The following is a 24,390-nucleotide window of genomic DNA, read 5'->3' as shown; positions in this document are numbered from 1 at the left end:
TTTCTTGAAAAATATGTGATAAAAAATGGAAGTGTTATAGTTAATATACTGAGAGTGCGGAATCTAAACGATTGTATTAGGTTTTATACTGACCTAAATATTATATAAGTACTATACTTGCATTATTGTTGTTGTTACCAAAACGTAATATTTAACTGTGAACTGGAACTTATAAAGGTTGAACTCAGAGTATAACGTGTACCGTATACAGGCATTTATCCAGGCTACGAACTCATTTATGACCTTGAAAGTATTTACAATACATGTTGGGTTAATATTAGAAGGCATGGACTCAGTCAGAGATTTTTTCACGGATAACGGGCTTTATATAGCCACAGGAGCCGTCGTGGTCGGTTCGTCGTGATTGTTGTACAACAGGTTTAGAAAACGAACAAGGTCAGTTTAAAATTGACTCACTGAAGGTTATCTGTATAGTCAATTATAGATCTAATGTATGCATCGATACATTTCAGGCACGTAGCTGCACTGCAGCATACGGGTACTGTACATTTAGGAGAAAGTGGCAGTTAAACAGTTCGATATAATCACGTTTATTCTTTTCATATTTAAATTTATATATTTCTGCTCAACTGCCACGTTTACTCAATGATTCGTACTGTCTAGATTCTACATGCAGTTAAGCATTTTAATAAAACACGTTTTATACAATATTTTATGCTGTGCTTACCTAAATGATTACCTGTTGATAGTTGAACCAGAAAAAAACTTTATGCATTATCTAATTAAGGAAGGCGAACTTTCCGCTTAAATATTTTTTAGTTTTGGATGTGCATTGTGAATTAGTAAAGTAAATGGTTAAGGTTTAGGAGTATATCTTCAAAACACAGAAATATTTGATAAACGAATAATATCTTTACAAACGATCTACCTGACCATTACATGTTATACCGCACTGTCCCGTACGACGGATACATAAAATATTCTAAAAAAGTTGTTCCCCTTTAAAAATGAATAAAATTTATAAAGAAATGAAAATAAACAATTGCTGAAAACTACTTTCATTCTAGTTAATGTGAAATTTCAGCACTGGGACTTCACTGCAAATGCATCGAAACGAATTTTCGTAAATTGATGTTTTTAAGGCGCTGAACTATCCGAAAGTGCGGCCCCTTTATGCAATCCTTTTCCGGAATTCAATACTAACAGTTGCTGAGAGTAACATATTGTTTTATCTGCTGTTCACTTTTCATGTAAAACAAACTTCTTTGTATGATTTGGTGTTTATTATTTTTACCCTAAAAATGTAAGGCTAAGTCTTAATGGATAAATCTTACTTTTGGTGTATATATATTTCCGTAAGTATTCACCTGACACTCATAAATGTTCGCCAATATTTTCGAGCCTTTTCGTTATTTTACGGGTAAGATTCTATTTTTATCCTGAAAATTAAGTTCAAACTATTTAGTTTTTCGTCATCTTGTTAAAGATGTTCATCTTGACTACATTTGAATTGAAAGATCTGCATGTTTTTTAAGATAGTTGTATAATATCGACAACTAACTACAAACTTCCTTCAGAAAGAAGTAAAAGAAGTTTTATATTAAAGTTATCTAGAACTCGGTTATTACATGAGCAAACCTTCACCGAAATGAAAAATAGTGGAGTAAAAATAAAACCCACGTTATGCATAGTGTTATAATATGGCTTTTTCGTGATTTTATTTTACAGAATATGTGGCGTGGATTATCCAAAAGACAAGGTTATACTGCACGTGTTTCCACGGACGAGAACTATACCAAATATGGGTCACTTTGTAATGAAGTTGGAGACGTATCTCAGGATAAACAAAATTCCATTCCAGGTAGTTAGGCTGAAATGAATAAATGTCTGTGATTAGTCATATTAGCCTAACATCAAAGAATTAATTTCCTTTCGAAGTATGAAAAAAAAATCATGCAGTCTTTTAATTGCGTTAATGTATTACATGTGCTTTTATACCATCGCCGGTTTTGAAAGAAACGATTTCATTACATATTTTCAGGAGGTTGAGATTTGAAAACGAGTAAGCATACATTGCGTCATCTCAGTTTAATGGGCATATCTTCTAATGTTTGGCAAATATATAGAAAATTGAAATTATTTTCTGTTATTAAGGACATGGACCCGTAACTATATTCGGTATTTTCTGCTTTGCTCCCGGTATGCGAGTTCGGCACTCTTAGGCTGGTTAACAGCCGGAGAATGTCGAAAATTGCATTCTAGGGACTGGACTCCAGGTTTTAGCTGAAAATTATCTTTCTTTAATTTTCAAGTTTGGTCTTATTGTGAACATTTTGTTTCTAAACTATTTTTAAGTTAAAAAATGCCATCTCGAGAAAAAAAGCATGTCTGATTCGGGAATAAAACCAGGTTGCCTCTGCTACCAGCTTGACCAATACACCACAAAGAAAAATTTGTGCTAAACGACCGTTTATATAAAGTTTTTTGATAAAGGCAGTTTGCCTTTAAGTCCCAGTGTAGAAAGGTAGTGTTTTTATTATTTCATATGTGAACGTGCACGTGTAGTAATTCCTTATACATGAAAATAATTCGTGCTACAGGTAAAGCTGTGCAGTCTGCCTTCATTGGTACAGTTAAACCTGTAAATCACTGTTTTGTGGATGGCCCGCCGTCTATTGAATTTGAACACCTCAGACGCTTTTTTTTGTAGGAGCTTGGACACCTCAGACGCTTTTTTCCTAGAAACTTGGACACACCAGACGCTTTATTGGTAGGAACTTGGACACCACAGACACCTTTCGAAATAAGGGCCTGTTACACGTGCGCGTATCTTAACACTTATGACATTTCAGTCTGTCTAATATTTCTGAGGAACTGCTTAAAAATATCGAGATAATCGGGATACCCGGATAATACAGATACTGGAATTATGTTACTGTATAATAAATGACTGTTTATCGTATTTCAGCTCGATTTCAATTATGAAGGTGGACCAAAGAACAAGACACCGTGGATAGAATATAACGGTGTAACGATGGGAGATTCCCAGTTGATAATTGAGTACTTTAACAAGAAGTTTAACATTGATATAAACAGTCACCTCAGTAAACAGGAACGGGCTATTGCTTGGGCCATACAAAAGTGGCTGGAGGAGTATACTTACTGGTATGTATAAAAAGAGCGCAGTTAATAAAAAAGTGGCTGGAGTAATACACTTACTGGTATGTATAAAAAGAGCGCAGTTAATACAAAAGTGGCTAGAGTAATACACTTATTGGTATGTATAAAAAGATGGCAGTTAATAAAAAAGTGGCTGGAGTAATACACTTACTGGTAGGTATAAAAAAAACACAGTCAATACAAAAGTGGCTGGAGGAGTACACTTATTGGTATGTATAAAAAGAGGACAAGCAATGTAAAAGTGGCTAGAGGAGTACACTTACTGGTAGGTATAAAAAGAGCGCAGTCAATACAACAGTGGCTCGACGAGTACACTTAATGGTATGTATAAAACGAGGACAGGCCATAAAAAAGTGGCTGGAAGAGTACAGTCATTGGTGCGTATAAAAAGAGGACAGGCAATAAACAAGTACAATTATTGGCACGTATAAAAAGAGCGCAGTCAATACAGAAATGGCTGGAAGAGTACATTTACTGGCACGTATAAAAGATGAAAGGCCATACAAAAGTGGCTGGAGGAGTACACTTACTGGTACGTATAAAAAGAGTGCAGTCAATACAACAGTGGCTCGACGAGTAAACTTACTGGTATGTATAAAAAGAGGACAGGCCATACAAAATTGCCTGGATTTGTACACTTACTGGTACGTATAAAAAAGAGGACAGGCAATACAGAAATAGCTGGAGGAGTACACTTACTGGCACATATAAAAAAGGATAGGCAATAAAAATTGGCAGGATGAGTACACTTACTGGTATGTATAAAAAGAGGACTGGCAATAAAAAGTTGGCTGGGGGAGTACCCTTACTGGTATGTATAAAAAGAGGACAGGCAATACAAAAATGACTGGATGGTTATACTTACTGCTACGTATAAAAAGAGCGAAGCCAGTAAAAATTGTTGGAAGAGTACACTTACTGGTACATATAAAAGGTAGACAGGCCATACAAAAATGGCTGGAGGAGTACACTTACTGGTACGTATAAAACGAGGACAGGCAATACAAAAATGGCTGGAGGAGTACACTTACTGGTGCCTATAAAAAGAAGACAGGCCATACAAAAGTGGCTGGAGGAGTACACTTACTGGTACGTATAAAAAGAGGACAGACCATACAAAAATGGCTGGAGGAGTACACTTACTGGTGCCTATAAAAAGAGGACAGGCCATACAAAAATGGCTGGAGGAGTACACTTACTGGTACGTATAAAAAGAGGACAGACCATACAAAAATGGCTGGAGGAGTACACTTACTGGTGCCTATAAAAAGAGGACAAGCAATACAAAAAGTGGCTGGAGGAGTACACTTACTGGTATACGTATAAAAATACCGCAGTCGATACAAAAGTGGCTGGAAGAGTACAATTACTGGTACGTATAAAACGAGGACAGGCAATACAAAAATGGCTGGAGGAGTACACTTACTGGTATGTATAAAAAGAGGACAGGCCATACAAAAATGGCTGGAGGAGTACACTTACTGGTACGTATAAAAAGAGGACAGACCATACAAAAATGGCTGGAGGAGTACACTTACTGGTGCCTATAAAAAGAGGACAGGCCATACAAAAATGGCTGGAGGAGTACACTTACTGGTACGTATAAAAAGAGGACAGACCATACAAAAATGGCTGGAGGATTACACTTACTGGTGCCTATAAAAAGAGGACAAGCAATACAAAAAATGGCTGGAGGAGTACACTTACTGGTATACGTATAAAAATACCGCAGTCGATACAAAAGTGGCTGGAAGTGTACAATTACTGGTACGTATAAAACGAGGACAGGCAATACAAAAATGGCTGGAGGAGTACACTTACTGGTATGTATAAAAAGAGGACAGGCCATACAAAAGTGGCTGGAGGAGTACACTTACTGGTACGTATAAAAAGAGGACAGGCCATACAAAAGTGGCTGGAGGAGTACACTTACTGGTACGTATAAAAAGAGGACAGGCAATACAAAAATGGCTGGAGGAGTACACTTACTGGTACGTATAAAACGAAGACAGGCAATACAAAAATGGCTGGAGGAGTACACTTACTGGTACGTATAAAACGAGGACAGGCAATACAAAAATGGCTGGAGGAGTACACTTACTGGTACGTATAAAAAGAGGACAGGCCATGCAAAAATGGCTGGAGTAGTTCACTTACTGGTACGTATAAAACGAGGACAGGCAATACAAAAATGGCTGGAGGAGTACACTTACTGGTACGTATAAAAAGAGGACAGGCCATACAAAAATGGCTGGAGTAGTTCACTTACTGGTACGTATAAAAAGAAGACAGGCCATACAAAAATGGCTGGAGGAGTACACTTACTGGTACGTATAAAAAGAGGACAGGCCATACAAAAGTGGCTGGAGTAGTACACTTACTGGTACGTATAAAAAGAAGACAGGCCATACAAAAGTGGCTGGAGGAGTACACTTACTGGTACGTATAAAAAGAGGACAGGCCATACAAAAGTGGCTGGAGGAGTACACTTACTGGTACGTATAAAAAGAGGACAGGCAATACAAAAGTGGCTGGAGGAGTACACTTACTGGTACGTATAAAACGAGGACAGGCCATACAAAAATGGCTGGAGGAGTACACTTACTGGTACGTATAAAAAGAGGACAGGCCATACAAAAGTGGCTGGAGGAGTACACTTACTGGTACGTATAAAAAGAGCACAGTCAATAAAAAAGTGGCTGGAAGAGTACACTTATTGGTACGAATAAAAAGAGGACAGGCGATACAAAAATGGCTGGAAGAGTACACTTACTGGTACGTATAAAAAGAAGACAGGCAATACAAAAACTGGCTGGAGGAGTACACTTACTGGTACGTATAAAAAGAAGACAGACCATACAAAAATGGCTGGAGGAGTACACTTACTGGTGCCTATAAAAAGAGGACAGGCAATACAAAAATGGCTGGAGGAGTACACTTACTGGTACGTATAAAAAGAGGACAGGCCATACAAAAATGGCTGGAGGAGTACACTTACTGGTACGTATAAAAAGAAGACAGGCCATACAAAAGTGGCTGGAGGAGTACACTTACTGGTACGTATAAAAAGAAGACAGACCATACAAAAATGGCTGGAGGAGTACACTTTCTGGTGCCTATAAAAAGAGGACAAGCAATACAAAAGTGGCTGGAGGAGTACACTTACTGGTACGTATAAAAAGAAGACAGGCCATAGAAAAGTGGCTGGAGGAGTACACTTACTGGTACGTATAAAAAGAGGACAGGCCATACAAAAGTGGCTGGAGGAGTACACTTACTGGTACGTATAAAAAGAGGACAGGCCATACAAAAGTGGCTGGAGGAGTACACTTACTGGTACGTATAAAAAGAGGACAGGCCAAACAAAAAGTGGCTGGAGGAGTACACTTACTGGTGCCTATAAAAAAAAGAGGACAGGCCATACAAAAATGGCTGGAGGAGTACACTTACTGGTACGTATAAAAAGAGGACAGGCCATACAAAAATGGCTGGAGGAGTACACTTACTGGTACGTATAAAAAGAAAACAGGCCATACAAAAGTGGCTGGAGGAGTACACTTACTGGTACGTATAAAAAGAGGACAGGCAATACAAAAACTGCTGGAGGAGTACACTTACTGGTGCCTATTAAAAAAAAAGAGGACAGGCCATACAAAAATGGCTGGAGGAGTACACTTACTGGTACGTATAAAAAGAGGACAGGCCATACAAAAATGGCTGGAGGAGTACACTTACTGGTACGTATAAAAAGAAGACAGGCCATACAAAAGTGGCTGGAGGAGTACACTTACTGGTACGTATAAAACGAGGACAGGCAATACAAAGGTGGCTGGAGGAGTACACTTACTGGTACGTATAAAAAGAAGACAGGCCATACAAAAGTGGCTGGAGGAGTACACTTACTGGTGCCTATAAAAAGAGGACAGGCAATACAAAAGTGGCTGGAGGAGTACACTTACTGGTACGTATAAAATGAAGACAGGCAACACAAAAATGGCTGGAGTAGTACACTTACTGGTACGTATAAAAAGAGGACAGGCCATACAAAAGTGGCTGGAGGAGTACACTTACTGGTACGTATAAAAAGAGGACAGGCCATACACAAATGGCTGGAGGAGTACACTTACTGGTACGTATAAAAAGAGGACAGGCAATACAAAAATGGCTGGAGGAGTACACTTACTGGTACGTATAAAAAGAGGACAGGCCATACAAAAATGGCTGGAGTAGTACACTTACTGGTACGTATAAAAAGAGGACAGGCCATACAAAAATGGCTGGAGTAGTACACTTACTGGTACGTATAAAAAGAGGACAGGCCATACAAAAGTGGCTGGAGGAGTACACTTACTGGTACGTATAAAAAGAGGACAGGCCATACAAAAGTGGCTGGAGGAGTACACTTACTGGTACGTATAAAAAGAAGACAGGCCATACAAAAATGGCTGGAGTAGTACACTTACTGGTACGTATAAAAAGAGGACAGGCCATACAAAAGTGGCTGGAGGAGTACACTTACTGGTACGTATAAAAAGAGGACAGGCCATACAAAAATGGCTGAAGGAGTACACTTACTGGTACGTATAAAAAGAGGACAGGCAATACAAAAATGGCTGGAGGAGTACACTTACTGGTACGTATAAAAAGAGGACAGGCCATACAAAAATGGCTGGAGGAGTACACTTACTGGTACGTATAAAAAGAGGACAGGCAACACAAAAATGGCTGGAGGAGTACACTTACTGGTACGTATAAAAAGAAGACAGGCAACACAAAAGTGGCTGGAGGAGTACACTTACTGGTACGTATAAAAAGAAGACAGGCCATACAAAAGTGGCTGGAGGAGTACACTTACTGGTACGTATAAAACGAGGACAGGCCATACAAAAATGGCTGGAGGAGTACACTTACTGGTACGTATAAAACGAGGACAGGCCATACAAAAATGGCTGGAGGAGTACACTTACTGGTACGTATAAAAAGAGGACAGGACATACAAAAGTGGCTGGATGAGTACACTTACTGGTACGTATAAAAAGAGGACAGGCCATACAAAAGTGGCTGGAGGAGTACACTTACTGGTATGTATAAAAAGAAGACAGGCCATACAAAAATGGCTGGAGGAGTACACTTACTGGTATGTATAAAAAGAGGACAGGCCATACAAAAGTGGCTGGAGGAGTACACTTACTGGTACGTATAAAAAGAGGACAGGCCATACAAAAGTGGCTGGAGGAGTACACTTACTGGTACGTATAAAAAGGGGACAGGCAATACAAAAATGGCTGGAGGAGTACACTTACTGGTACGTATAAAAAGAGGACAGGCCATACAAAAGTGGCTCGAGGAGTACACTTACTGGTACGTATAAAAAGAGGACAGGCAATACAAAAATGGCTGGAGGAGTACACTTACTGGTATGTATAAAAAGAGGACAGGCCATACAAAAATGGCTGGAGGAATACACTTACTGGTACGTATAAAAAGAGGACAGGCCATACAAAAATGGCTGGAGGAGTACACTTACTGGTACGTATAAAAAGAAGACAGGCCATACAAAAGTGGCTGGAGGAGTACACTTACTGGTACGTATAAAAAGAGGACAGGCCATACAAAAGTGGCTGGAGGAGTACACTTACTGGTACGTATAAAAAGAGGACAGGCCATACAAAAGTGGCTGGAGGAGTACACTTACTGGTACGTATAAAAAGAGGACAGGCCATACAAAAAGTGGCTGGAGGAGTACACTTACTGGTGCCTATAAAAAAAAGAGGACAGGCCATACAAAAATGGCTGGAGGAGTACACTTACTGGTACGTATAAAAAGAGGACAGGCCATACAAAAATGGCTGGAGGAGTACACTTACTGGTACGTATAAAAAGAAGAGAGGCCATACAAAAGTGGCTGGAGGAGTACACTTACTGGTACGTATAAAAAGAGGACAGGCAATACAAAAATGGCTGGAGGAGTACACTTACTGGTGCCTATAAAAAAAAAAGAGGACAGGCCATACAAAAATGGCTGGAGGAGTACACTTACTGGTACGTATAAAAAGAGGACAGGCCATACAAAAATGGCTGGAGGAGTACACTTACTGGTACGTATAAAAAGAAGACAGGCCATACAAAAGTGGCTGGAGGAGTACGTTTACTGGTACGTATAAAACGAGGACAGGCAATACAAAAATGGCTGGAGGAGTAGACTTACTGGTACGTATAAAAAGAAGACAGGCCATACAAAAGTGGCTGGAGGAGTACACTTACTGGTGCCTATAAAAAGAGGACAGGCAATACAAAAGTGGCTGGAGGAGTACACTTACTGGTACGTATAAAAAGAAGACAGGCAACACAAAAATGGCTGGAGGAGTACACTTACTGGTACGTATAAAAAGAGGACAGGCCATACAAAAGTGGCTGGAGGAGTACACTTACTGGTACGTATAAAAAGAGGACAGGCACTACAAAAATGGCTGGAGGAGTACACTTACTGGTACGTATAAAAAGAGGACAGGCCATACAAAAGTGGCTGGAGGAGTACACTTACTGGTACGTATAAAAAGAGGACAGGCCATACAAAAATGGCTGGAGTAGTACACTTACTGGTACGTATAAAAAGAGGACAGGCCATACAAAAATGGCTGGAGTAGTACACTTACTGGTACGTATAAAAAGAGGACAGGCCATACAAAAGTGGCTGGAGGAGTACACTTACTGGTACGTATAAAAAGAAGACAGGCCATACAAAAATGGCTGGAGTAGTACACTTACTGGTACGTATAAAAAGAGGACAGGCCATACAAAGTGGCTGGAGGAGTACACTTACTGGTACGTATAAAAAGAGGACAGGCCATACAAAAAATGGCTGGAGGAGTACACTTACTGGTACGTATAAAAAGAGGACAGGCAATACAAAAATGGCTGGAGGAGTACACTTACTGGTTCGTATAAAAAGAGGACAGGCCATACAAAAATGGCTGGAGGAGTACACTTACTGGTACGTATAAAAAGAGGACCGGCAACACAAAAATGGCTGGAGGAGTACACTTACTGGTACGTATAAAAAGAAGACAGGCAACACAAAAATGGCTGGAGGAGTACACTTACTGGTACGTATAAAAAGAAGACAGGCAACACAAAAATGGCTGGAGGAGTACACTTACTGGTACGTATAAAAAGAAGACAGGCCATACAAGAGTGGCTGGAGGAGTACACTTACTGGTACGTATAAAAAGAGGACAGGCCATACAAAAATGGCTGGAGGAGTACACTTACTGGTACGTATAAAACGAGGACAGGCCATACAAAAATGGCTGGAGTAGTACACTTACTGGTACGTATAAAAAGAGGACAGGCAATACAAAAGTGGCTGGAGGAGTACACTTACTGGTACGTATAAAAAGAGGACAGGCCATACAAAAGTGGCTGGAGGAGTACACTTACTGGTACGTATAAAAAGAAGACAGGCAATACAAAAATGGCTGGAGGAGTACACTTACTGGTACGTATAAAAAGAGGACAGGCAATACAAAAATGGCTGGAGGAGTACACTTACTGGTACGTATAAAAAGAAGACAGGCCATACAAAAGTGGCTGGAGGAGTACACTTACTGGTACGTATAAAAAGAAGACAGGCAACACAAAAATGGCTGGAGGAGTACACATACTAGTACGTATAAAAAGAGGACAGGCAACACAAAAGTGGCTGGAGGAGTACACATACTGGTATGTGTAAAAGGACCGCAGTCAATACAAAAATGGCTGGAAAAGTACACTTACTGGTACATATAAAAAGTAGACAGGCAAAAATACCTGGAGGAGTACACTTACTGGCCTTATGGTACGTATAAAAAGACCGTAGTCAATATAAAAGTGGCTGGAAGAGTACACTTACTAGTACGTTTAAAAGGAGTACAGGCCATATAAAAAATGGCTGATGGAGTACACTTTATGTAGACTAGCCACTGATGATAAATATATTTCTACATTTTCCTCCTTGTTTGTATAATTCCATTTCATAGAGACAAAAGCTAGTTTATTTTAGAGTTTTTCACAGAGTATAATATGCTAGTGGACATATGATATAGACTGGCTCTGTTCACTTCATTCAATCATAAATAGAATGTTTTATAAAAATATATATCATAGTCTAGAAGCTAGTCTATACTTTATGGTATGCATAAAACAGGGCAGACGATAAAAATGCCCGGAAAGAGGGGAAAGGCCGTACGAAATGACTGGAGGTGTACACTTAAAGTCTGTTCAAACTATAGCCCGGAAAATACAGAAACGGCTGGTGAATCAGTCAAGAACACACCGAACAGTATATGTGGAAACTTTATTTCCCACTTCATCTCAACAACCTTTTATCAGATTACATGAATGATGGGTGTACTTATGGTCGTCACTTCCTGTTTTTATTATGTTTGCAGAGTAACATTTGTCTAAACTTAACTATACAAAACTACTGGTTGGGTTTGAAAAATGGTGCAAGCCTTGTTGCGCACGTGTACGGGTTTACAGATTGATGTACAGTGTATTACTCTTTGATCTTTATACATAATGTTTGCATATCCCCTTCAAAATATTCAGTGTACCATTTTACATGTTAACATTTAATTCTGAATTCTATTTCCTAAATAAAGTCTGCTTTATTTCTATAGACACCGATCTGGTTATTTTTCTACAGGTTGAATGTCCATACTCGTTGGAACATTTTCTATGGCGATACGTTAACAAAGCTTTTGGATGTTCCGAAATATCTGGTCGCCTTCTGGAAGATATTCAACCAAGCAAAAGTGGTTAAAGTGTTGTACACAGTGGGTATTGGTCGCCACAGTGACGAAGAAGTTCACCAAATGATGGTAAAAGATCTTAGACAGTTCTCCGAAATTTTAGGTAATTAATTTTCTTCTATGTTGGGGGTGATGAGACAATTTTTCTCATTAAGTTTCTTGCCCCCCCCCCATATACACCTGTCACCACAACTGCACACACAAACACCGTTCTCTCCCCCAGCCCACCACATCTCCCACCAAAAAAAATCTTTAAGTTTGCTTTTTCTTTAAGTTTGGCTTCGTACCCCATCGGGCGTATATTGCCCCGCCTGGCGGAACTCTTGTTAAGGTATTTGCAGCATCAAGTATTTATAAAAAAAACGATTAGAATAAGTCGCTGGAATATATATAAATATTTCCCCTTTAGAAATCATCCAACATTGCAATATTTTCCGATTTATGGAACCATATTTTCCCAGTTCGTTCGAAGGTGAGCTGTTGTGATCACTCTTCGTCCGTCCGTCCTTCTTAAAACTGTTTTGTAGTATGTAATTTATTATGCTATGTCATGAGTATTTAGCAGACTAACAGACTGACCTATAAGTGGCATGATGCTTGGGGCGCCACTGAGAAAAAATCTTATGATTCTGCTTCCGGAATAACGGACCGGAAGGAAATAAAAAAAAAAGATTTCATAGACAATAAGAGAAGTGCATTATATAATAGTGCTATAAGCTACGTTGAGGGATTACGTTCATTGGATAAGAATATTTTTGGACGATATATTCCTTGCAAATAATGGGATATAAGATAAGCAAAACCTATATTACTTACAGGAGGTAAGATTTTATCTTATGTTTGTCTGAGAAATACTGGAAAAAATCAGTGAAATAAAATTGATATTTTTACTGTTTCATACCGTGAAAATATCATTTTCACTGGTACGGAATTACACTTGATTATGAAAGAATATGAAATATAGTCAGAATTGTTTCGTTCAGATGTTTCAGGAGCGGATGAATTTTCAAATGCGTAAAATATGAATTTATTTATGTTTCAGAAGTCAATTTTACAAAAAAGAGATGAGGACATATGTTGTTCTAGGCAGGTTTTATGAAATCCATGATAAATAGAATACTAACAGTCAACTGTCTTTTGATATCAATGTTATCAGGCTCGTCAGATTTAGGCGGAAGGGGTTCGGTTTCCTCACCCCTTCCAGCTCATATCAATCTCGACCTGATAACATTGATATCAAAAGACAGTAGCATGTTATTCTCTATAAACACCATGACTCCATGACGCAATGCACCGGTGCACGGGTGAAATGGATATAATTTGGCTAAAACTATTTGAATTCATAAAATAAAAATATTTTTTACATGTAGGATAGAAATATATTTCACTCATGAACACAGTTATTAACATTTTCACGAGTGTGCCAGTCGTGAAAATATTGCATATGGTGTTTATGTATGTAATATATTTCGATATTACACTTAAACAAACTAAATCCTCTATATGAAATGGGAGATAGGATTACGGAAACATACGTTACTTACAGGAGATAAGAAGTATGTTAAGGGGAAAAAGATAATGGAAAGATAGGTTTCAAACAATGAAATAGCTTGTTAAAATAAGAGATAAGATAACGGAAACATACATTACTTACAGGAGAATAGAAGTATATTATGGGAGATAAGATAAGTTACAGGAGATAAGAATTATATTATGGGAGATAAGATAACGGAAACATATATTACTTACAGGAGATAAGACGTATATTATGGGAGATAACATAACGGAAACATATATTACTTACAGGAGATAGGAAGTATATTATGGGAGATAAGATAACTGAAACATATATTACTTACAGCAGATAGAAAGTATATTATGGGAGATAAGATAATGGAAACATATATCACTTACAGGAGAAAAGACGTATATTATGGGAGGTAACATAACGGAAACATATATTACTTACAGGAGATAAGACGAATATCATGGGAGATAACATAACGGAAACAAATATTACTTACAGGAGATAGGAAGTATATTATGGGAGATAAGATAACGGAAACATATATCACTTACAGGAGATAAGAAGTATATTATGGGAGATATGATAACGGAAACATATATCACTTATAGGGGATACGACGTATTATGGGAGATATGATAACGGAAACATATATTACTTACAGGAGATAAGAAATATATTATGGGAGATACCATAACGGAAACATGTATTTCTTACAGGAGATAAGAAGTATATTATGGGAGATAAGATAACGGAAACAGATTGTGCAGCTTTCGGCGTTCTGTCACAGATCCGGTGGTGTACCCCAGAGTCATGCCCGGGACATCAGCTCCTTACAAGTAAACTGTCTTATATAATTGTTCTTAAAATCTACATTAATACTGACATAAATTAAATTTCAGAATTTTATTTTTCTTGATATTCCGTCTTTGGCTTTTAGACTTAAACTTTGGTATTATATTTTTTTGTGAATTAGTTTTTAGTACCGTAGTTCAAATGTTACAATAATGTATTTAAAAGATAACCAGCCTTTCGTCATTTTTTCATCACATAATAGATCTATAGCCTAACTATTTTTTCTTATAATTCAGACATAATAACTTAGTAATTACTATAACTTATGTGTCAGTCACACTACACCGTAAAGCGTTAACGGACGCCAAACGTATAGAAAAATTGCGGCAGGAAGTTATCCGGTGACGAAAGGTATCCCCTGCTGCTACTCGGTGCTCTCGCAATCGGTGTATGGGGCGCATAAAACGCACTATGACCGCAAGATTACCGCACATATACAGGACGAACAACGCTCAATTAACGGATATCACCTTACTTGTAACGGATTTGTACCGCGTAAAACGTAAGCGCAACGCATGAGAAACTGACAAAACGTTCTTGTCAGTTATCGTGACAAAACGTTCTTGTCAGTTATCGTCCGTTGATCCGTTGCATGTCCGGTAGTAGTTCGGCCGTGAATCAGGTCCGCGGGACAAGAACGAATGCCAACCGGCCAAAAACGGAAGCGAACCTTACTAGTACAGAATAGGGAACGCACGATTAACGAACAAAACGCATATCAGCGCATTGCTACTGTACATCTAACGGACAACTTTGTTCTAAATTTTGAACATGCTCAAAATCTTCCGCCTGATGAAACGAACGTCGCCGGACAAGGAGCGCAGGCGCCGCACGAGAAACGGCAAAGAAACGCATGCGAACGGACACGAACGGATTGAAAATTTTATTGTACGTTAGACGTCCGTTAATGCTATACGGTGTGACTGAGACATTAGTTATAAAATACATCGCATTTTGGTCATAACGTTGTACCTAGTGACAAGGAGTGCGATAGTGGGGCCTTTAAAACTTTGGATGATGTACTGTGCTCGCTTTTGTTGGTATAAGGTCACATTGATACAATATTGGTCATGGAAAAACTCCCCCGGTATTATTTCAGTTACGGACATCCACACTGTCAGAACCGCCGGCCTGTCGTAATAAGCCAGTTTATACCTTAGACAAAAACCATTTTACAACTGACAATATTTCTCCCGCTGCCCTTTATGTACACACACGAACGTATGAAGTAGATCAATAAGTTTTAAAGTCACTCGTGAAAATATTGCATCTGATGTTCACAAACGCATTCTTTTTTTTTATAAAAGAGATTTTATCAAACACGCGCAACATCTCGCGAATTTAGCCACGTCTAAGACAAAACAATGACGTCATTCTTGGAGTGACAATTTAGATTCTTTATCAATACTTTAAAGTGCATATCTTTATGCTTTTATAGGTGTGTACGTCTATATCTTTATATATATATATTTTTATATATATTTTTATATATATATTATATATAAAAGAAAAACATCCAATGGGTTTCCTCTATCTGTATTTCTGTCTACCTACCGGTTTCATATCATAATCATCAGGGTAGACATATAAAAAATGTGTAGTTGCTACGCAACGTCACATGTGTACACATGTGTACGCAACGTTATTTTATGACGTCACCAATATTTTTTTAGTTTTGGCTTAAATACATCAAAAAAGTAACGTTCCTTAGACAACCTAGCTGAAACATTATTATAATTATGAAATTTATAAAAAAGAAAAATTAAATACTGCGGGTCCATTTTAGAGCATAGATCTAAATGTTCACTAACAGGCAATGGTCTTGTTGATGGGTCTCTTATTTGCTGATCATGAACTGTTCTTCTGTTTCTTAATTTATCACCTGTTTGACCAATATAAAACTCTTTGCATCCATTGCAAATCAAAACATACAGAACATTTTGAACAGTACAATCCATGTTTTCTTTTACATAAAAAATTTTATTATTTAATTTTAAAGTAGAACCTTCTACAATGTGTTTACATAACCCACAACGTGGCTCATTACATTTTTTAACTGAAGGTGGGGTGACATTTTCATTAAATTCTGATTTAACAAGAATACGTTTAAGGTTGGGTAATTGTCTTTTGCACTTAATTAATTTGGTATTATCTATTATTTTCTTCATGGTGGAATCAGAATTAAAAATTTCCATATTATTTTTTATAATTCCAAATAATTCTCTATTTTTAGGATTAAATGTAGAAATATATGGTGTGATTTTTTCTTCTTTATTTTCCTTTACTGATAATAAAGTACTTTTAGGTATGTGCATAGCATTTATGATTCCTGTTTTTATAACTTGTACTGGGTTTTTATTTTTAATCAGATTAGAAGCTAATTCTATTAATCTTGTGTTAAGTATATTTTTGTCCGAAATAATAGTACACAGTCTACGAGCTAAAGAAAAAGGAATATTAGTTTTAGTGTGCTTAGGGTGACAAGACTTAAAATTTAAGAGTTGTTTAGAATCAGTTACTTTAAAGTAAATATCTGTGGAAATTACTGTCCCTTCTTTTATAACTAAAATATCCAGAAATGGCAGACTACCGGCACTCTGTTGCTTTTTAAAACTTATATCTTTATGAAGTGAATTCAGCATTTTTTCAAAAAGTTCTAAATCATCAAATGAAAGTTTCCAAAATATAAAACAATCATCCAAGTATCTTTTCCACTGTTCCATGATATAATAAGCAAATTGTTTATCCTTTACCTGTTTCGCTTTTCATATAATTGTTCTTCCAAAAAACCAAGGACCAAAGTGGCATTTGTAAATGCAACTTTTGTGCCCATAGCTGTGCCTTTAGTTTGATTAAAAAAACAAAGAATTAAAAGAAAAATTGTTATTACTTAAAACAATTTTCAAACCATCAAGAATAAAGTGTTTATTGAACCTCTCATGGAGTAAATGAGGGTGTTTATTCAACCAAAATGATATGGCTTCTAGACCTAATTCATGTGGAATGTTAGAATATAAACTAACAACATCGAATGAAACTAATAGAGTGTCTGTTGGCACTGTTTTAGGTAAAAAATTAAGGAATTCTATATTATCCCTTAAATAACTTTGTACTTTATTTAGAAATGGTTTAAGTAAAATATCTAAAAAACAGCTAAGGCGACTTGTTTCACAGTTAGGGCCAGCTACTATTGGACGAAATTTTAAATCTTGAGGATCTACCATCTCAATGTATTCAAAATTAATATTTTTACAAATGTTTTGAATTAAAGTGCTTTTGTGAATTTTTGGTAAACCATAAAATGTGCTAGAAATGCAGTCAAAATCTAATAGGAAATGAATTTCATGTTTAGTAAGATTTGTAGTTTTATTAACAAGACTTCTTATTTTAGAAAATATTTCTTTTTGATTACCACTTGGTATAGATTTATAATACGGCTCATCAGTTAACATTTCCATAATTTTGCTTTAATTATAAAAATCTACATTCATTAATACAATACCACCTCCTTTGGATGTTTTTCTTTTTTATTTATTATATACTTGTCCAGGAGTAACTTTTAATATTTTCTATTATATATATATATATATTTATTTATTTATATTTTATATATATATATATATATTTTTTTTTTTTTTTTTTTTTTTTGTAGAATTTATGATGCTTATAAATTAATATTCTTTCGTATTCAAACATAGCTTCTTAAGAATAAGAAAACTTTACTGTTTAGAAAAGTGAATGTTATGATTATAAGTTGTAAAGTACTGAACACATGAAATATTTTTTTTACTAGATTACGTTAAATGATGATTCAGCATTTAATTTATTGAATTATTATATAATAGTCTACTTGATAAATCTTACTGAAATTATATTTCATGTGTGTGTTATTTAATATTATTTTGTAGATGGTGAACTTAAGAATGTAACAGACTACCTGGACAGAATTAAGGACACCTACTGGATGGACTGGGATGAAATATTGGCTGCTGTAAAAAAATAATGACCCAAATTTTAACGTTTTCACATCAAAGTTTAGGTGGCACATCATGTTAAAAGGACCATATTGTAAAGCAAAAATGAAAATTGAATTTTGCGAATTGGTATGAGGTGATATAGATTAATACATATTTCCGATTATTTGGATTACAAATGCTGAAACAACGCTTTATTATGACGTTGCGATTGTAACACTGTAGACGCAGTTAGTCGGGCAGCTATTTTACGAACTTGTTCTTTTTCAACGTGACAGTTTTTACAAATAAGGGGAAATAAATCAATCGGTTTCATACAAGATCACTGTAATATATCTATGGAAAACAAAATATTCTACTATAGAATATACTACGCATAATATTGTACAAAAATTTCATTGTGAATATGCATTGATTTATTTTTCAGACGCCATTTTTGGTCGCTTAACAATATATGGGATCGAACATATAAATAAAATGAAAAAATAAAAAAACAGTCAGGAAGTACCACGTTCCAAAATCGATAATCACAAATGATCAGATCGCAACTTATAGGATTTGTTGTCTGTGTTTGATATATTAACCATGAAGGGTAGTATTTCAGCAAACTTCTCTGTTAGCTCGTTTGTTTTGAGGAGAGAAGGGACACAATTGTATAAAATATGAACATCTTCAGGAGTTATTTCATTTGAGAGCAAAACATAGGATCTGAATATCTTTAGGACGGTCGGCATATTTTTGTTTACAATCTCGCCAGGCATACACACAGAATATGACGTCAGACGACCTTCAGTTTTTTTCCGGAAGTCGCATTTGCACTGGTCTATAGTCAGGGATCACGTACAGGGGTCACCCCGTGTAAATGTATGCGCGAGGATTTTTTTTTTTGCTAACGGGGAGTCAATTTTCAGCACTAACGATTTGAAAATATTCTGGGCATTAGCACGACATGTCAGCTTTTCATCTACGAAAAAATAGTTGCACTCTAAATAAGCAAAAATCCGACAGGGGTCCGTAGCGGAGCAAAGGTATATGGAGATTTTTGGAACTTCGTCAAATCGTTCAAAAGGTCCTTTTTGATGCTGTCTAAAAGTGTCCGTATATGCCACGGATGTGAGATATTTGCGAATGTGAGAGCTGCAGACCTAGACACTTAACAGTCTCTATAAATATTATAGCATGTTATAGAAATGACATTGTCTAGATCGGCTATCCGTTTATACAAGGTATCTTTGACTTTTCACAAGCAAAATATAGATTTTCATTTGAGGCTGCTTTAAGTTTGTTTGTTTTTTTCACCAGATTAATAGTTTAGTTTATACTAAATTTTTTAATTTGTTTTAGCTCTATTATAATGGCCGCCAATTTTAATTTGCCACGCCAATATGTGGCAAAAACAGCAAGTACTTCTGTACATGCTATCTTAAAAATTCTTCCGCAGAAGTAAAGTACTTCAAATTCTCATGCACGCCATACTTTTCAATTTGACTTTATACCACCAACAAAGCAGCAGTCAACATTAAAAACTTAACTTTCCAATGGGAAATATTTTCGACGGGAATGAATTCCGGTGGGAATATTTGATATAAAATGAGTCATGTGTATAATTTTCCAAAATACTTGATAAGAAACTGAAAATTCTAAACTGAATAATACTTTTATAGATATGGAAGTCGTCGATACTATCGTTTAAATAGGCATCAAATTGGAATTCTAACACGATCCGATTTATTTTCCTATTAAACAATGAAGGCAGAAAACAGTAAATTATTATACAACTGTTCTGACGTCACAATTATTACGTCATGGCGTCAAACGGCATAGCGGCGCGCTGGAAAAGAAACCGATTGACGTGCAAATATTTAATGAATGTCGTCAAGGATGTACTTAAAAATCCTTGGTAATGTGTTAAAATCGAAATAATATATCTCATTCAGTGATTTTTCACGGGGCCTCCGTGACCGAGTGGTTGAGGTCGCTGACTTCAAATCATTTCCCCTCTCATCGATGTGGGTTCGAGCCTCACTCGGGGCGTTGAATTCTTCATGTGAGGAAGCCATCCAGCTGGCTTACGGAAGGTTGGTGGTTCTACCCAGCATTAAAGCTGGAAAGTCGCCATATGACCTATTATGTGTCGGTGCGACGTTAAATCCAACCAAAAAATTTCCTTAAACACTTAATTTAAATACTGCAAAATTACATCTAAACCACACTGCTGTGATCTGGAGTTACTACTCATACTAACCCTATTAATGCTGGACACGATTGAGTCTATCTTTACGGCCAGTGTAAATCATGATCAACTTGCACATCCGTGCAGTCTGTTCATGATCTGCACTGTTCGCCATTCAGTCGGTATCCTTTTGTAAGCACCCCGTTTAACAGTTCATTGTACTGTCCAAACTGAAAGATGGACAGGTTCATTATAGAAATTCAGCAGGGTAAGAGCTAAAATAGAGTTTAATATTCTCTCTCTTCTACGTTCTAATGTCAAAAAATCTGAAAAAAGTGAATAAAACAAACGCCAGCTTTAATCTAAATCCTAAAGTGAAAAAACTGTTCATTAATCGTTCTGTCTCATGACGCTATTTGATCAAATAGCTCCTGTAATAGCTCCTGCGCTGGTACTAGATTGGTTTTCTAATCATATTTATTATGCATATTTCCTATAACCTCTTTTTGTGTTTAGCATACAATTAAAACACTGTGAAACTACAAAAAAAAACTGACAAAGGCTGTGTTGAGTATCATCCTTCACCAAACTCCTGTTCAAATTATTTTGATCGTAGTAGTGGCCGAGTCTGCACTGTGACAAGGTCGTGCAACAGCACAGTCGCGATTAAAAAAATCCCCATTAATGCTGGTTTGCTGCCATTATCACATATGAAAATATAATATTTATATTTTTACGCAGATGGTGTACTGAATTAAATCTAAAAAGATATTGCTAATCTAAAATCTTCTATTTATAAATATGTGTTGTTATTTTAATCTGAAACATACTTATTTCGTTCACAAAAGAACTACGTTTGTAGTGTACGGTCAGTTTGTTTTGTTTTGTTTTTTTATCTCTAAATAACACGGAATACCTTTTTTGAAGATTACTTATTATTTACGCCCAATAAAGAACCAATTACGGATTAAGTATACGTGGACTGTGGACACCTAAGGCGATAGATTTTTCAAGGGGACCGTCTCAAGATAGTTTAATTATATTATGTGCGATATGAAAAAGAGTTTAAAACGGCAATAGGGTTTGAGTTATTATATCATCACTATGCGGTAGGTGATATAAAATTTGGATGTGCCTGTTTTTAGCTCGACTTTTCGAAGAAAAAGTAGAGCTATTGCATTCGCTTCGGCGTCGGCGTCGGCGTCTCCGTTGGTTACAGTTTGTGATAAAGTCACATATCCCTGTTACTGTCAAAGCTATTGACTTGAAACTTAAAATACTTATTTACTATCAAAGTCTACACAAGCAAGAACAATCCCCATAACTCTGATTGATTTTTTACAGAATTATGCCCCTTTCTAATTTAGCATTTTTGGTTAATATAGTTTTTGATAAAGTCAAATATCTCTGTTACTATCAAAGCTATTGACTTGAACTTATAATAGTTATTTACTATCGAAGTCTACACCAGGAAAAATAATCCCCATAACTCTGATTGAATTTTGATAGAATTATGCCCCTTTTTAACTTAGAATTTATGGTTAAAGTTTTTGATAAAGTCAAATATCTCTGTTACTATCAAAGCTATTGACTTCAAACTTAAAATAATTATTTACTATCGAAGTCCACACCAGGAAAAACAATCTGCGTTACTCTGATTTGAATTTTGATAGAATTATGCCCCTTTTTAACTTAGAATTTTTGGATAAAATTTTTGATAAAGTCAAATATTTCTGTTACTATCAAAGCTATTGACTTGAAACTTAAAATACTTATTTACTATAAACGTCTACACCAGGAGAAATAATCCCTATAACTTTGATTTGAATTTTGACAGAATTATGCCCCTTTTAACTTAGAATTTTTGGTTAAAGTTCTTGATAAAGTCAAATATATCTGTTACTACCAAAGCTATTGACCGGAAACTTAAAATACTTACTTTCTATCAAAGTTTACACCGGGAGAAACAATCCCTATAACTCTGATTTGAATTTTGACAGAATAGTGCCCCCTTTTAGATTAGAATGTTTGGTTAAAGTTTTTGATAAAGTCAAATGTCTCTGTTACTATCAAAGCTATTGACTTTAAACTTAAAATAGTTATTAACTATCGAAGTCTACACCAGGAAAAACAATCCTCATAACTTCGATTTGAATTTTGACAGAGTTATGTCCCTTTTTAACTTAGAATTTTTGGTAAAAGCTTATGATATTATTTTTTTTATTTAACGTCGCACCGACACATGATAGCTCATATGGCGACTTTCTAGCTTTAATGGTGGAGGAAGACCCCAGGTTCCCCTCCGTGCATTATTTCATCACAAGCGGGCACCTGGGTAGAACCACCGACCTTCCGTAAGCCAGCTGGATGGCTTCCTCACATGAAGAATTCAACGCCCCGAGTGAGGCTCGAACCCACATCGATGAGGGGCAAGTGATTTGAAGTCAGCAACCTTAACCACTCGGCCACGGAGGCCCCGAAAAGGTTTTGATAAAGTCAAATATCAGAGGATGGGAGTAAAATTTAAAGAACTTTACTGTTGAAGCCCTAAGGGAAATGACAACAAAGGGAAGAAATTCCCCGAAAAACACTTAGTCCACTAAAATTATTAACAGATACAGATGTGTCAAAATACACCTTAACTTTGCAGGTACCATCCATGTTGTACCAAAGAAAAGTGGTCTCGGTTTTACCTACGGCTAATAATAAAAAAGTTACAAAATAACCTATTTCTAGTAACATAAAAGGGAAGTAATTCAATAAAAAATATTGTAAGTGAACAAAAAAAAAGAAGAATCTGCCAAATAAAAACAAAACAAAGTCAGTGTGACCTTTACCTTGAAGCGAGCTATGTGCTCTGCACGTCGTCTCAATGTGGTGAACATTTGTGCCAAGTTTTTTTTTAAAATCCTTCAAGCAGTTTAAGAGTTACACATCGCACTTGAAACAAAGTTATATGACCTTTGACCCCTAAGACGGACACACGGACAGACAGACGGTCAGACGAACACCAAAATACGTTCCTTCGGGCGTATAATAACAGCAAAGGAACGGAGACGCAAGATATTACGTTTTCTACAGTTTTCACATTGTTTTAACTTCTGACCTACATTTTGATCCCAGCTAACCCAGTTAAGATTTATTTTCATTTCGGACGACGACGACGATGGAATACGGATACATTGCGAACAGATAAGCTCATCTTTTCAACTTTGTCGCAGATCGCAACTTATAATATTGGAGAACCTTTCGGGAAAGTGTTATGACGCTAAATCAAATACTTTTTGCGATATGCATAACAAAACACCTCTCTGGCGAACAGACAGACGGACAGACAAATCCAAATCTTATCCTGTACGGTAACATAATAAGCCAGACCTTACCATCGTTATTGGAATGTTTTCCTACCACACATAAATTAAAATTATCATGTTGAGACGGTCCCCTTGAAAAATCGATCGTCTTAGGTGTTCACAGTTCACGTAGACTTAATTCGTAAAAGTCTAGTAGTCCGTAAATCATAGTTTATGCAACATTCTAATATAAATGCGCTTGATTACTGATTCTATGATAGGTTGAGAGTGTAACTAGTTTCTGAACGAGAACTTTGAGGTTTATGGAGTCTCTGAAAAGGAATCAGTATTGAATGACTCATATGTTAAAAAAAAATTTGAAGATTGAGAATATAATCTTTACTTCCACCAGTGTGAGTTGCTAAGTGACCTAGAACAGGGACATATTGAAGGCAAAAACAAGTATTCAATTCGTGATTCATAAATTGACATCGACATCAAAACTGTTACATACTCGTTATGCAACCGTGACACCCCAAAGTTTTTAATATATTCGTTTAAGACAATGTATTGTAAAATATCGTCAAAATATCGTCTGATTATGATTTCAAGTATGGAGAAATTATTGAATGTTTCT

At 36.5% G+C, this 24,390-nt stretch overlaps 1 protein-coding gene across 1 annotated transcript; it reads left to right on the top strand.

Moving 5' to 3' along the window:
- The first annotated feature begins 237 nt into the window (after window positions 1-237).
- On the top strand, window positions 238-19,561 carry LOC123539141 (failed axon connections homolog). The gene is made up of 6 exons (XM_053529482.1): window positions 238-396; window positions 1,690-1,822; window positions 2,930-3,126; window positions 11,828-12,036; window positions 14,178-14,297; window positions 18,222-19,561. Exons 2-6 carry the CDS (start codon window positions 1,763-1,765, stop codon window positions 18,314-18,316), a joined length of 681 nt encoding a protein of 226 aa, XP_053385457.1. The 5' UTR covers window positions 238-396; window positions 1,690-1,762; the 3' UTR covers window positions 18,317-19,561.
- Window positions 19,562-24,390: the final 4,829 nt, after the last annotated feature.

The sequence above is a fragment of the Mercenaria mercenaria genome, chromosome 18 (genome assembly GCF_021730395.1).
Source record: "Mercenaria mercenaria strain notata chromosome 18, MADL_Memer_1, whole genome shotgun sequence".
In the NCBI taxonomy this organism is placed as follows: Eukaryota; Metazoa; Mollusca; class Bivalvia; order Venerida; family Veneridae; genus Mercenaria; species Mercenaria mercenaria.
The sequence above is the reverse complement of the archived record's forward strand: the minus strand, read 5'-3'. Positions and strand labels throughout refer to the sequence as shown.

What these genes read in the sequence shown, in the direction of transcription:
- LOC123539141 (XM_053529482.1), top strand. Translation starts at nt 1,763, where the DNA reads ATGGGTCACTTTGTAATGAAGTTGGAGACGTATCTCAGGATAAACAAA. An exon ending in TAAACAAAATTCCATTCCAG is followed by an intron (nt 1,823 to 2,929) that starts GTAGTTAGGCTG and finishes ATCGTATTTCAG; the next exon opens with CTCGATTTCAATTATGAAGG. An exon ending in GGGACATCAGCTCCTTACAA is followed by an intron (nt 14,298 to 18,221) that starts GTAAACTGTCTT and finishes ATTATTTTGTAG; the next exon opens with ATGGTGAACTTAAGAATGTA.